The sequence below is a fragment of the Drosophila hydei genome, unplaced genomic scaffold (assembly GCF_003285905.1).
Source record: "Drosophila hydei strain 15085-1641.00,03,60 unplaced genomic scaffold, DhydRS2 tig00000211-arrow-pilon, whole genome shotgun sequence".
Classification (NCBI taxonomy): domain Eukaryota; kingdom Metazoa; phylum Arthropoda; class Insecta; order Diptera; family Drosophilidae; genus Drosophila; species Drosophila hydei.
This window is the reverse complement of record NW_022045685.1, coordinates 1777533-1792820: the sequence shown is the minus strand read 5'-3', so window position 1 is coordinate 1792820 and position 15288 is coordinate 1777533. Positions and strand designations below refer to the sequence as shown.

The 15288-nt window shown below is 40.0% G+C and overlaps 1 protein-coding gene and 2 non-coding genes across 3 annotated transcripts; 2 read left to right on the top strand and 1 right to left on the bottom strand.

The window, feature by feature from the left end:
• Positions 1-1266: 1266 nt before the first annotated feature.
• Trnat-cgu lies at positions 1267-1338 on the bottom strand. Its single transcript has one exon. It is a non-coding gene; the product is annotated as a tRNA-Thr (tRNA).
• Positions 1339-1589: 251 nt separating this feature from the next.
• Positions 1590-1661, top strand: Trnap-cgg. The gene has a single exon. It is a non-coding gene; the product is annotated as a tRNA-Pro (tRNA).
• Positions 1662-1948: 287 nt separating this feature from the next.
• On the top strand, positions 1949-8260 carry LOC111603228 (paxillin homolog 1). Its single transcript, XM_030223431.1, has 4 exons — positions 1949-2303; positions 2392-2837; positions 2925-3050; positions 7703-8260. Exons 1-4 carry the CDS (start codon positions 2058-2060, stop codon positions 8106-8108), a joined length of 1224 nt encoding a protein of 407 aa, XP_030079291.1. The 5' UTR covers positions 1949-2057; the 3' UTR covers positions 8109-8260.
• The last annotated feature ends 7028 nt before the right edge of the window (positions 8261-15288 follow it).

Sequence of the window (15288 nt, the reverse complement as noted above, 5' to 3'; positions counted from 1 at the left end):
GTATGCAAATTGAAAAGAGTTGAAGGTGCAAAGGGGAGGGAGTGGGACAGGGGGAGAGGTGAGGGTGGGTGGAAGATGAATGTAATGCATAAATTAATTGATCGCCTACGCATTGGGCAAAAACTATGAATGCTCAATGAATGCGCTGTCTCCGATAAAACTGTGGCATGTGGCTACGCCCACATGCCGCGCATGCAGCACCCAATTGCATTTTGGTGGCAATGAAATTCGAATATGAAAACGTTGCACCAACATTTAGCATTCAATTCATTTTGAACTAAACTAAATAACAATGCAGTCCGCATGGCGGGCGTTGGGGCTGAGAGGGGGCGGGGAGGCTGCATTGGTTTTGGCCAAGTTAAAAGCTGACTTGGCTGATTGGTATTTGGCTCGGTTTTGGGGGCTGGCGTTAAATTTACATAAATTGATTTGATTGAATTTTTATGAGCGAACGTCCATTGGCCGTTGCGCGTTGCGCGTTGCCCGTGGCTGATGAGTTTTTGACACTGGCCACAGTGCGACGTCTAATTAAAGTCATTGCCAGCAGCTGCACACGCGTGGCACGGAGTAACGGGCAACGGTCTGTGCCCCCAAGGCCGGGTCACAGTTGGTGCTACATGCACAACGGCAGCAACCATGTTGGCTTAATGCATTTGGCCATGGCCAACGACAATTGACGCAGGGCGGCAGACAATGGTGCAACAACACCCCTTACCCATCACACACACACACGCAGCGGCATCTCTGCCTCTGCCTGCTCGCGGACATAGCATATTTTTAGGGCTTCGGACTGGCAAACAGAAAGCGGCAACAAACTAAGTATTTAGCGCTTTGATTTTGGCCTGGTTACACACACACTTGACCCTTCCATTCCATTCCATTACGTTTCGGCTGGTTTCGTTTCGTTTCATTTTGCGCTCTTCTGTTGCCGTTTGCCAATGCCAATTTGTCATAAATCTCGTTATTTTAAATCGTTGTTGGCATTTTCTGCTCGCATTGATTTGTTGTTGTTGCTGTTTCTGCTGCTGCTGGCCATTGACAGACGCCTTGGCCATGTTTTGTTATCGTTATCGCGCTGCTGCAGTCAGCAATTTGCAGCGTTGCAATAAAGCAAAAGTGACAGTTGTAAATGTTGCGGTTGTTGGCTGGAATTGTCAGCCACAAAATGTTTCGTTTAAATACGCAAAAATATTGAAAGTAAAATAATGTTTAAAATGAGATTTCGCAATAATAAAGCGTGCCGCGGCCGGCTTGGCTTATTAAGCCTGCCTCCTGTGAGATTTGAACTCACGACCCCTGGTTTACGAGACCAGTGCTCTGCCACTGAGCTAAAGAGGCATTCTTGTAAATGCGCCGCCAATAAGCTCGGTTATGTATATGTGCGAAAAGGACCGACACCCCCGCACAACCAATCAGAAAAAAGCATCGAAACAACACAAACGAACAACGATCGAAGCTTGTGTTATTCTAAAAATAGCACACACAGCGAATTCTTGCGTGTGTGACGTAGGCATCAGCTTGATCGTATCGAGGTCACAGCTTTCGTTGGCCGCTATTGACATTGGGTTTTGGCGAGCCACATTCCCAACGGCTCGTTGGTCTAGTGGTATGATTCTCGCTTCGGGTGCGAGAGGTCCCGGGTTCAACTCCCGGACGAGCCCTCTTCAGAGCACGATCTCTAATTTTTTCTTTTATATTTATTAATCTTTTTTTTTTGCTATTTATATTTGCTGTGAAGACTTGAGAAGTGATAATCACTGCGCAAATTAGTGGCATAGAATTTTGGCAAGCCTCCAAATCAGTGATTCTGTTAAGTTAACAGCACACAAACAGTCGCCGCGTAAAAGTATGCTATGCGAAATGTGCACAAACATGTTCTAGACGCCGCCGTCTGTTAATGCGATTAGACAGCACTGTTAGTGCGCGCAGCAGCTGTCAAATGCCGTTAAGCAGACTTGGAGGCATTTATCAACACTAGCGGCGACGAAGCGTTCCTTTTACCTACTTGAAAAGCTGATTTAAATTTAATTACTATTGAATACGCTGTTGTTGTGACCATGAATACAATTGACTTTGACTACGAGTTCAACAGCGATTTCAAATTCATTGACTTCTATGCAATTGATCGGTTCATTGTGCCCGCGATACCGCAGCATTTCGGCTATGTGCCCCAAGCGAACAACAACAACAGCGGCAGCAGCAGCAACAGCAACAGCAGCCACAGCAGCAGCAGGGACCATCAACAGTCGAAGAGATCGCGGTCTTCGTATGAGTGCTATTGGCTTGACATAAGCAAACCGAATGTACTCACACACATACTCACACGCATGCACACACATACTCTTTAGTAACCTCAACTGATTGATATCTCTCTCTCTTTTGCTCTTGCAGATGATGACTATGGATATAACCAAAACTGAACCCGGACTAGTCGGGCTATCATCCAATCAGCAGCAGCAGCAGCAGCAGTCGGCACAGCAGCAGCAAACCGCAAACATGAACAACAACGGGCAGAACAACAACAACAATGGCAGCAACAACAACAATGGCCTGAGCAATGGCAACTCTGTTAATAACAGCAACAACAACAATAACAACAATAACAGCAACGTGCAAAGTATCGCGGCCGCCGCTAACAACAACAACAACAACAATGGCAGCCAATTGTGCGCCGGCTGTGGCAAGCACATCCAGGACCGTTACCTGCTGCGCGCCTTGGATATGCTGTGGCACGAGGATTGCCTCAAGTGCGGCTGCTGCGACTGCCGCCTCGGCGAGGTGGGCTCCACGCTCTACACCAAGGGCAATTTGATGCTCTGCAAGCGCGACTATTTGAGGTGCGTAGCAGCTGAAGAGTCAGTGTGTGTGAGAGAGAGAGAGAGTGAGGAGCAACTGTTTAATCGCTGTTAACTCTCTTCTTACAGATTGTTCGGGAATACGGGCTACTGTGCCGCCTGCAGCAAAGTCATTCCAGCCTTCGAGATGGTAATGCGTGCACGCACCAATGTTTACCATCTCGAGTGCTTCGCGTGCCAGCAATGCAATCATAGGTGAGTGATAGAGTAACATTGCAACAGCGATAGATAGAACAGCAGTTCTTTTGCTACCTTAAAGAGTTCACATTCAATTTGAGTCAATTTAAATAAACTGCTATTTGCACTTCGAATTTTACTTATACTGAACCTTGAAACTTATAACTATATTAAGTATAATTATAATTTTTCTTATACTTATGATTATACCTATACTTATACTTATACTTATACTTATACTTATACTTATACTTATAGTTATACTTATACTTATACTTATACTTATACTTATACTTATACTTATACTTATAGATTATACTTATACTTATACTTATACTTATACTTATACTTATACTTATACTTATACTTATACTTATACTTATACTTATACTTATACTTATACTTATACTTATACTTATACTTATACTTATACTTATACTTATACTTATACTTATACTTATACTTATACTTATACTTATACTTATACTTATACTTATACTTATACTTATACTTATACTTATACTTATACTTATACTTATACTTATACTTATACTTATACTTATACTTATACTTATACTTATACTTATACTTATACTTATACTTATACTTATGCTTATACTTATGCTTATACTTATACTTATACTTATACTTATACTTATACTGTATGTTAGTAGGTCTATCTGTCTCCCTCACTCTCGTTCCTTAAGCTCATTTGCCATATTACCTACTTATGCATTTTTATGGGCCATTTGCCTATCAACAGCTTCTGTAAACACACCCGAAAAGAAATCCCTTTTTAATCTTTGGCCAATATACATGGCCAAAATGGCACTTGGAATTTTATTATTATGCATCAGCAATAACAACAGCAGCAGCAAATTGACATCATTTACAAGCTTGTTTGCCCCTTATTTTGGGTTCTCATTGCCGGTGAGGCGGGGGCACGGGTAGGGGGCGGGGGTAGGCAGCGAGCAACCCCTTCGAGTGTCATAGAGTTTCTATGAAAACCGCATAAATTTCATGGGCATATTTGATTCTCTTACCCTTCGGGGTGCCATCAACTAGTCAGCGTGCTCGCGTGCAGCTTAGCCCGCTAGCCAGCTGCCTTTGCGAATTTATTGCATTTGGCCAATTCGGCAAATGTCACTCTAGAGAGTTTTAAAGTGTGTGCGTGAACCTTGTGACCGGTCAACAAGTATTTCAGCTCCTTTTTTATTTTATTTTGTTTTCTTCTTTTCGTTTCGCTTTGCATTATTAATGCGGCTGCCCATATGCCGTCCTGCCCCTGCCACAGTCGCCTGTTTGCCTTCTTCTCCATTGGAGCATTGCACAAGCAACGGCCATCGCATTAAATATTTAAAATGCCGCCACACGGCATTGCCGTATACAAAAATATTGAAATAAATGTTAAAACATATTGGCTTATTGTAAAAATCTAGGCCCAGTTCCCATTTGCCAGTCGCAGGTCCCACACAATGTTGCCCGGCTGTTGCAAATGCAATCGCTGACGCTTTTGTTTCGAGTTGTCGAAAATTGGCTTTAAAAATGTAAGAGGCGGTATGTCCCGTACGAACTTGTGGCCTGAGTGCGGCCTCCCTTCGAATTGAAGTCAACAAATATTTAACAGCGTTTGCAGAACTAGTTCCAAAGAAGGATTGTGGAGAGAAACACTCTTAATCTGTTAATCTGTCACGTCTGTTAGTCTGTAAACAGTTGTCTGTTAACGTCTGAAGCAACTTTCTGTTAACATTCTATGCTATAATTAGGTGTCAAGAGAGTTTTTAATTTCCTTAGGGGAAATTCTAAAACTTCCCAATTTTGTGAATTGCGCTCTTTAAAATCACAGATCACGCGCTCTTCTCCACTTCCATCTGAAGTTAATCAATTTTTTACGAAAATTAATTCAATTGCCAAAAAGTCATTGAGGCGTTGTGGCATGGCCAGCGGGCAGCATGCACTGGCCGTGACTCCTGCCACGCCACCGTGTAGCATTTTTATTGTTGGTCGCACATTTCACATTTAAAATGCGGGACTTCACTTGCCACATCATGAACGCGCAGCGGCAGCAGCAAAAAGTCGCTTTGCATTTTGCTCTTTTTTCCATTGTTCGTTCTTTGCGCTGCTCTCTCTCTCTCTCTTTTACTATATATCGTGTGTGTGTGTGTGTAAGCTTTTTTTTAACGAAAGTGCATCAAATGTGTTTGTTGTTTTTATTTTTATGTTGTTGCTGAAAAGTTTGCATAATTTCCTGTCGCCAGCATCGACGACGTCGTTAGTTGACTGGCAGCCAGCAGAGCAGAGCGAGGGAGACGAAAGTAACAGTAACGGTAAACAGAGCGCGAAGTTTGGCAGTGAATCTTTTCGTACGAGCACGAGCAAGAGTAGTAGTAGAAGAGAGCAAGAGTGAGCGAGTGACTGAGTGAGTCGGTGAGAGATTGAGAGTGAGAGGGAGCAGAAGAAATAACAGCGTGCGCCATTTTAACAATTTTTGTATTTCCTGTTGACAATTTGTTGTTGGTCTTCACTTGCCCGGATGTGCGAGTCCTCCACACACACGCACACACATGTCTGATATGTGGTATGCATGTCACAGGTGCGTTCAATGCCATAGCCAAAAGTTGTTGTTGCTCTTCTTTTTCATACTTTGTTGACTCGAGCATTTTTTGTTGTTTTGGTAGATAAACAAAGCGTTTTTCATGTACACGCCGCCGCGCCACACCCACACAGTTCACATATATATGTTTGTACATAACCAGCGCCAGTCCGTCAATCGATTTGCTGCAACGCCAGCAGCCAGCAGCCAGCAACCAGCAAGAAAATGAAACCAACAAAAAATAAGAAGTACCAAAAAAAAAAAAAAAAGAAACAAAAACATTGACGTAAATCAAAAGCCGAATTTCATATCCGCTGTAAGTCTGCTGTAAGCTGTAAGCCCATACTCCTCCCCCTTCCTCTCTCGCCATCTCACTCTCTCTCTCTCTAGCCTGCCATATGGGGTATACGTACTTGTCAAGCATAAAAATGTTGCACTAGCTATCTAGAAGCCTGTGCACAAAGCCAACTAGTTGGACCTTAACGTTGAAAGGTAGCTAACTTATTTAGATGTAGACAAAAAAAATTAATAATGAATATAAATTGATAGACATAGATATAACTATGATAGATATATAAAAAAGAAAGACAGATGGACAAATAGGTAGATAAATAGAAGAACTGTCGGATAAATAGATAAATACATAGAAACCCACATTGATCATTTACCCAATAAATTGATCGATAGTAATAATAATTGATCGATACATAGATAAGAGATTATCTATGGATATATAGACAAAAGAGTCGATTAATTGACGCCTGAATAGATCGATAGATTAGTGATCGATAGATAGATATCTATCGATATATAGATATTAATTGACGGCTAAATAGAGCGATGTATAGTTAGATATACAGCTAGATATATGGATGGACAGATAGATAGATATACATATAGATTGAGACAGATAGATATATCCATATCTAGAAAGATAAATAGAGAAACATATAAATATATAGATAATCAGTTAGTCATCAGTATAACAACATAATTATGCAGTATAACATATTGTCTATGGTATTATGTGAATTTCTTAATATAACAGTTTTATAACAGAAGTATAAAAAAGAGCTGAAGCTATATGGATTACTTTATGGCTCAAACACTGCTGCTTGACTGAAGTATTAGTATAACAGTTGTATGACAGTGTTATAACAGATAACACTTTAATGTTAACCATGACAGTTATGACAGTTATTTGCTTAAATATATGTATGCATATTCGCATTCGTTAGGGTATTTAGCTGGTCTCATATGAGCGGAGTCTTTGCTCCTGGGCTTGTTTGCTTTGAAATGTGAGCTGTGTGTGTGGCTTTTTTATATTTCGTTGGAGCTTTCCGAATGTTGAGCAACTGTTGCGTAGACGCCCCTGCAGCGTCCGTTGTCATCCTGCACAGGTGCTAACATAAATATTTTGACAAAGGGCTTCATGTTGCACACACACACACGACAGGGCATTGGACTTCAGTTGCAGTTGGTCGTATCACAGCTCACAGCGGACTGCAGTCAAGCGGAACTTGTTCTGCTGCCACACGTAATGCTGCACCTGCTGTATCTTGTAGCAATTGCAGATCTGTGGCCCGTTTCCTGCTGCCTCTGCCTCTGACATTTTCAAATGCTTATCTCTGACTTCCTTGCGAGCGATGTCATCAAGCCGCAGTTCCCGGCCCCCTATGTGGTGGGTCCTGCTGCTGCTGTTGCCTGTCTTCGTCTGTGCTTTTGTTTCAGTCAACTCGGTTCCTGGCCATTCTCTCTGTCAGATATCGCAGTCTGTAGCCTAACAGTTGCCTGTCAATTGTCATCTTTGTGTTGTTTGCAACTCAGTCGCTCGCTTGCAGGCTTAAGCATGTGGAAAAATCGTTTCCAGTTAGCTTTTCCTGTTGCTCAACCAGTTGAACTCTTGCACAAAAAACTGTGACCTGTCCTGATTTATGCATTGTCTTGGAGTTCTCGAGTTGCAATTCACAGCTTTAGCCTATCTATCTACCATAGCAAATTAACCAAATTCCAATTGGATTCACGCTCAAACCCTTATTTTCATTCTCTATATCTTTCTCTCTCTCTCTCCTTGCAGATTCTGTGTTGGCGATCGTTTCTATCTGTGCGAGAATAAAATACTCTGCGAATACGATTATGAAGAGCGTCTGGTGTTCGCCTCGATGGCTAATCATCCGATGCTGAAGCGACATGTCTCGTCCCTGGGCCAGGGCTCGCCGACTGGGGCAGCGGGCGGCGCTGGCAATGCGGGCGGACTGCTGGGCGGCGGGCCCGGCGGCGTGACGGGCGGCGCTAATGTGAATGGCGGCGGCGGTGGTGGCATGGTCAATGGGCCACGTACGCCGGGCGATCACAACAACAACAATGGACCCCAAACGCCAACTGGCGGCGGCGTCGGCGTCGGCGTCGGCTCTCCGTTTGCAGCCGCTGCGGCGGCCGCTGCCGCCGCGCACATGAAGAACCAGCTGGGGGCGTCCAGCTAAAATAAAGCCCTGGGCATGAGCGGCAGCGGCAGCGGCAGCAGCATCGGCGGCTCCGGTCAGCAGTTCTACGGAGCCGCCGGCTTTGGCCTGCATCAGCAACAGCAGCAGCAGCAGCCTCTCATGGGCTTGGGCATGGGCATGGGTATGGGCGTGGGCGTGGGCGTGGGCATGGGCGGCGGCAGCGGCAGTGGCATTGCGGGCGGAGGCGTCGGCAGCATGGGCAGCAGCTGCAGACGCTACCAAAGAAAGTTCTACAATCGCAACTGAACGGCGCCGATCGGGCAATCACTCGCTCGACTCATCGATCGATATATCGATAATTATCAATATGTTATAACTACGTATAAACCATAAAATGTTCGTTTTGCTTTGACTGAGTTAAAGTTTCGTAGCTTTAGTTATTAAACTATTCTTTTATATTATTATTTTTTTTTTTATTTTTATTTTAATTTTTGATTTAACTGTTCCTTTAAGCTCTGTAAATACTTTGAGTGCAATTTGTGCAAGAAAAAAAAAAAACAAAAATTACAAAATTAAATGTATTAGAAAACAATATATGAAGAAAACAAAAGGAAAACTGTTATATTTTATAAAAAAAAAGAAAATGAACAATAAATTTTTTTTTTAATTTTTAAGCTCTAGCGCCGCTTTCTAAAGATATTTATGTATATATGTATATATATAAAGATATATATATATATGTATATATGTATGTATGAGCTTTCAAAGCGTGCGTTGCCAAAATAATTCAAAGCAGTGCCAAAAAAAAATAATTAAAAATAAATTTAAAAAAAAAAATAATTATTAGCGGCAAAAAACAAAAAAAAAATAGTTTTTTTTTTATTTATTGTGCTTATTTTATTTATGGATTAACAAAGGAAATGACAAAAAATCTATAAACGAAGCTTCTCTATGACAAGTGCGCGGCTTGTATGGGGAATACCCCTATTAATTATTTTAACGTATGGAAAATTGATTTGCGTTGAGCTCTTTAAGCCTAAATTGGAATAGAGCCAAAGCATACGATTTGATGTCGTAGAGAAGTGGGCGAATAATATCGAAATTGTTTATTTTTTTCTTTTCATTTGTTAAACATCCCCACCGACCATTTATATAATTTTTAATTTATATAGATTTATATATAGTTTTTTTTTTTAAATTCCATTCGAATGTAGAGGCCGCTGGTTGTAAAAAATAAATATATATTAATATATATATATATATATATATATTGGCATTTTGTGTAATGTGTAAATATTTAAAGAATTTGTATTTTCTATATGTGTACAAGAAAAACAAAAACAAAAAACAAAAACATAAATAATAATTTTTCGCGTTCATTTTGAAGTCTGTTAAAGCAACATTGTTGATTATTATTTAAGTTTAGTTAGTGCGAGGCTAAAACAAAAACAACAAAATATTTTTTTTTTTTTTGTATTAATTGTAAAGAGAGAGAAGCCTTCAGATAAGCAAGAGCTGGAAGAGCTGGATATATAAATGTATAAAATAGAACAGCAAAACGAAACGGAAGCAAAACTAGTTACAATATAAATGTATTTATTAATATGCTATAAACACCTTTTTTTAACTACTATTACTATTATTATTATTATTATTATTATTATTATTATTATTATTCAATATGCATACTTAAATGTCAGCAACTCATGCGATTCCATTTAATCTCTAATTAAAAGCTAAGCGTTAACTTTAAAACTAAAACAAAACCGAAAATCAGAAAAAAAACAAAACAATTTAAACTAGCAAAAATATTCACGTGTATGTAAAACGTATAAAACACTATATATATATATACATATATATGAGTAAACAAAAAAAGTATATATTTATGAATTATAATGAGTGGAAAATCGTAAGTCTTAAGCTGAATGCAAAAGCAGTGAAAGGAAAAACCAAAGTGTGTATAAGAAAATTAAAGGAAAAACTACAAAAAAAGATAGAAAAACAAAAACAAAAATAAAAACAAGCTATTCAATAACTATGCATTAACTACGTATATATATACATACTTATAAACAATACTACCTACACACACACACACACACACACTGACTCACACACACACACATAAGTGTTAAATAAATGTAAAATGCATAAGTGAGAGGATGTTTTTTTTTTGTCAACAATTGCGCAACGTCAAGAATCAAAAATATTTAAACCTTAACTTTAAGCTAAACATTAAATGATATCACGCATGATATAGGACCTTTGTGCGCCGCGTTGCGTTTTGAATCTAGCGAAGGGAAAAACGCAAAACAAAGAAAAATCAAAAACGATAAAATACAGAAGAAAAGAAAAAACACAAAAACATGAATATTAAAAAAAAACCAAATAAAAATAAATGTAATTAACAAAAATTAAAAAAAATAAATGTTTTTTTATTCTACAGTCCCAAGCGATTTTCAAGAAGAGGCAAAGGCAAGCCGAGTGGAGGCATGTTCCAGCTGAATATCTCTCAGTTTCTTATACAATTGATCTCCAAAATGCATATTGCTGCTATATAGCTGAAGTATTCACGTTATTATATACTGTATAAGACTAGCTTCCAGCTCTGAAGTCTCAAACTTTCTCTTTTTTATTCGGATTTCTTTTCTTCTTGTTCTCTCTTATTCTCTCGGGTCTGGATCTTAGTGCCTATTTCTCTCTGACTCTCTCTAGCTCTCTCTTTATTCCTCTCGCTCTGTATTTTTTTCTCTCTTTGTCTTTTTTCTCTCTTTTTTCCGTCTGTCTGTCATTCCCTCATTCTGTTTCTGCCCCAAATTTAAAGCTTCTTTTGTTCTAGACCAAAAATGAGTTCGTTTTTGTTAAGCAAACTCAAATTTGGATGAGTCTCTGTTAAAAACGGGCAGATATAAACTAACGACTAATAATATATTGTTATCGATTATTTGTATCGATTATTAAGCGGTATGTCCCTCGCAACACTTCAATTAATACTTATGAAATTTTCTTTGGTTTTGGCTTTCATCAAAAACAGTTTTTCAGTTCTTTTCTCAGTTATCGAACTGAGAAGTTACGTATTATAACGGAACTTTATGCCTAGATCTTTTAAAAGCTAAAATTATATTTTATTTGGGTTTGCCACAAGTAAATCTTGAAATCTTTATGCAGAGTTGATATCCAAAATGTTTCTAGCTCAACTCAATTTAGCTATTTGCCTGTACTTCAAATATAAAGCTGTTGCTGCTGCTGCTGCTGTTGTTGTTGTTGTTGTTGTTGTTGTTGTTGTTATTGTTGTTGTCATTGTCAATTGGCATTTTGTGTGGAGCCTTGCGCTTGACATTTGTTGACTCTTTTGCTTTGACAGCCATTAATCACGACATTGTTGTTGCCAATTTGAAATCTGCAGCATATAAGAGAGGGAGAGGGAGAGTGAGAGTGAGCGAGAGAGAGAGACAGACAGACAGCAAGCGTAGCTAGGTGGCATGAGTTACTATTGATAGGTTGCGGGGCGGCAGCCTGATAAATGATGTTTCATATTTTGAAGCTGGTTGCAATTGAAATAATAAAACGTTATGGCTGCCGCCGCACCACAGCAACGCGCTGCCACACACACACAGGCCAACCCCAACTCCAAATCCCAGCCCCAGCCCAACCCCTGGCATTCTGCCGCTTGATTAATGAAACTTTAAAAGGGAACACGCGTCCTTGTTGCTGCCGCTGAGTCTTTTGTCTGCGGCTGCGGATGCGCGCAACTAGAACGACCGCAAAAACTTTGCGATAAGCGATCTTTTCAATATATATATATATATATATATATATATATATATATATATATATATATATATATATGGTATATATATCCATGTGTGTCGACAAAGTTTGGCCGTCTTATTGGTTTGTCTTCGTCGATATAAGCAAGGCAAAGGAAGTCGCGTTGCCGCTGCAGGCCATAACAATAAAAGTCATTTATAGATTTCGATTTGTGTGTGTGTGGGTGTGTGTGCACATGTGTGCCCCAAGGGCTGTGAGCAGCTGGGGCACAAGTTTGACGTTGCATAGTTTTAGGCTGCTTATCAGCACTTTTGTTTTATTGTGTGCGGCCTCTGAGGCGGGGGCGTCTCTGCCGTTGCCTTTGTCTTTGCCCCGTCGACTGGTGTCATAATCAGTATAATGCTTATGAAAATGTCTTTTCTGTCGTTCGCTTATCAGCAAATGTCCTGCGTCCCTTTGTTTATGGCCCCGTCGCGTCGTCGCTCCAGCTGAATCCATAAAAATAATGTTTCAATTTGATGCGCTCCGCAGTCCCCCATTTGCTCTCTGTCAATCACAAAAAATTGTTGAAAAATGCTTTCCATCAACGGCAAGGGGAAGCCCTCTTAAAGTACTTAATAAAGTCTGAGAAATATTTATGCGCAAGTATTGAATATCTATCGAAACAACTTTTCCATATCGAATCGCATCAAACATTTTATATTTATATTCCCAATGCTAAAGAAAGTATCTATGACATATCATATATTAATCGTAATACAATTATGGAAAGTATGTTTACTATAAGTATTTACCTATTGTTTAGAATATGAGCTATAGCATATGATACAATAAAATTGAACTTAGGATTACTAGGTAAATTTAATGTCAAAATGCTTTTGCATATAAGAACTACAGTCTTTACAGTCTTAAGCTGCTAATCATATAGTTGACAGATCCAATCAGTTTTATATAAGATATTGAACTTTAGCTTTAAGACTGGTAAACCCTTTGTAAATAGTATTCCTAATCATTGCTTCACTCTGCGATTCTCATGATGTCGATCTTTTTCTCGCTCGGTCTCTTTCTATCCCTCACTCATTCGCTTTCAATCTAACTCAATTTTACTTTTTCTCTCTATCTATCTATTTCTCTCTATTTCTCTCTATCTCTCTCTATTTTTCTCCATCTCTCTCTCTCTCTTTCTTTCTCACTTACTCTCTTTCTCTCTCTCTCTCTTTCTCTTTCTCTCTCTCATTCGCTTTCTCTTTCTAGCTCTCCCTCTCTCTCTCTATTTCTCTCTCCCTCTCTATTTCTCTCTCTCTCTCTTTCTCTCTCTCTCTCTCTGTCTCTCTCTCTCTTTCTCTCTCTGATTCTCTCCTATTTTCTTCAACCGTTCGTGATATGTCAAATCAGACCTGAGACTTGCTTAATTGTTGTATGTATTATGAGCTAAAAAGTCAGTTGACAACAATACTCACCCTTGCGCTCCACCCTTACTCTAGCAAGAATAACAATATCAAGTGTCCATCGTTTTAATTTAAAACAAACAAAGGCATTGTTCAAGCAATTAAATTCGTGATTATTATGATTATTGCGATGCTGTCATATTGAATTGGACAACCCTTCAGTCAGCCAATGCAAAGGAGCACCCTTTGCTGCGAAGGAGGGCATGGTGGCAATGTAAAAGACACTTGACAAATTCCGAGCTGCCGCCGCATGCTTAATTAAATGAGTTTGCGCACAACTCTTTTCATGTTTTAATTACGCAAATACTTAGCATAGCTTAGCATAGCACGGCAGCTACTGCGCTCCAAAAGCAACAACAATGGCAATAAGATATATCAAAATATGCATGAGATAGAAATTTGTCTAAGCTTTCGGGCTTTGCCGTTGTGCCTTTGTAATGCGAGCCACTTCAAAGCGGGAATGTCGTCAAAATTTAACGAAGCTCTCCCTCTTTCCATCTCTCCACTCATGCCTTAACTCGCTCACATTACTCCTGTTCAAATTCTTTGAGTAATTAGTTCAGCTGCATGGCCGATCGGCAGCAAAAACAACAGCTCTGACTTAACGAATGCTTTTGTGTGTATGTGTGTCTGTGTGTGTGCTTGTGTGTAGAGTTGCGTGTCAAATTCGTAATAAGAGAGTCGTATTTAAATTTTCAACGTTTGCTTTGGTCATCTTCCCATTTCTTAGTCAACTTACAGTTAGAGTTACAAGTATTATTATTGTAGAGCATTCATACATTATGTGCCAGCAGTGTGCATATACTGTGCATATGCATCCGTTTGCAACTGTAATAAATATGCTCAGCCCACAAAGCAAGCAAAGGCCAATCAAGAGCAGTAGCCCCACCCGCAAACAGATAAAATCCCCACCACCAGCAGCACCACAAATCTGACCCACATGTCAAGCGATGCACATAACTAAAGACATACAAAGCTAGCTAAGAAAGCGAGTCAGAGCGAGAGAGAGGGAGAAAGAGAGAGAGAGGGAGACTAGTGTATGTTTTGGGATTGGGGGTCCCAAAGGCGTAGGTGTGGCCAAATGTTAAATATATATATCCGTTGTTGTCGTCGTCGTCGTATCCTTGTCGTCAAACGTCTTAGAGGAGAGCGCGGAGAGCGGTGAGCGAGAGCAGCGCGTGCCAAATGTAAACGCCCACTTTTTGTTATTGCTTGTAAGCATAGCTCCAAATGCCACCACCACCACAGCGCAGCGCACAGCACACAGACACACACACATAGACGGCAGCACACAGAAAAAAGCGTCAAGTGTTATGTTAACGTTAACAGCGCTCTGTGCTGTTAAGTTCGTGTGTCTGTTCGCATCGTTGTAGGCGTCGCCCTTAGCGCCAACAACTTTAACAGTAACTTCAACTAATCATTGTTGTTATTGTTGTTGTTAAAGTTGCGCTTTTGACTGCCTCTGCGTGCTATCTGATGCAGACAAACTATGAAATCGGGGTTGCATTTGCGACCCCAGACTTGGGCTTCCCATGCCTCGCATGTTGCCATGTCTCGTTCATTTTTCTGTGGCAGTTGCAGTTGCAGTTGCAGTTGCAGTTGCCGTTTCAGTTGTCCATTCATATTTCTTCAGGGCAATTTTCTTGATTTAATTAAAAGTTATAACCCTTGCACGCAATGAAGCCTCTAAACGTTACAGTTTGCCAGTCATTCCGTCAATTTCCATTCGACCTATCACTAATTTATGATATATGGAAAATAATAGCTGCAATTTAGATAACATTTACGACAACTGTTTCATAATTCGTATGTCGTTAAGGTGCATGGCCCCAACAACCAGTATCATGCTCATGTGTGGAACCTCACTCGGCTGTGCCGGAAATGCGATTTGAGAAACTTTATCGGTTAAGTTGCTTAAACGGAAGTTGGGAATTATATGTACTTATACAGTCAGCAGGCATATAAAGCTAGTTGCTGTACTTTATTTTAAGCCTAAA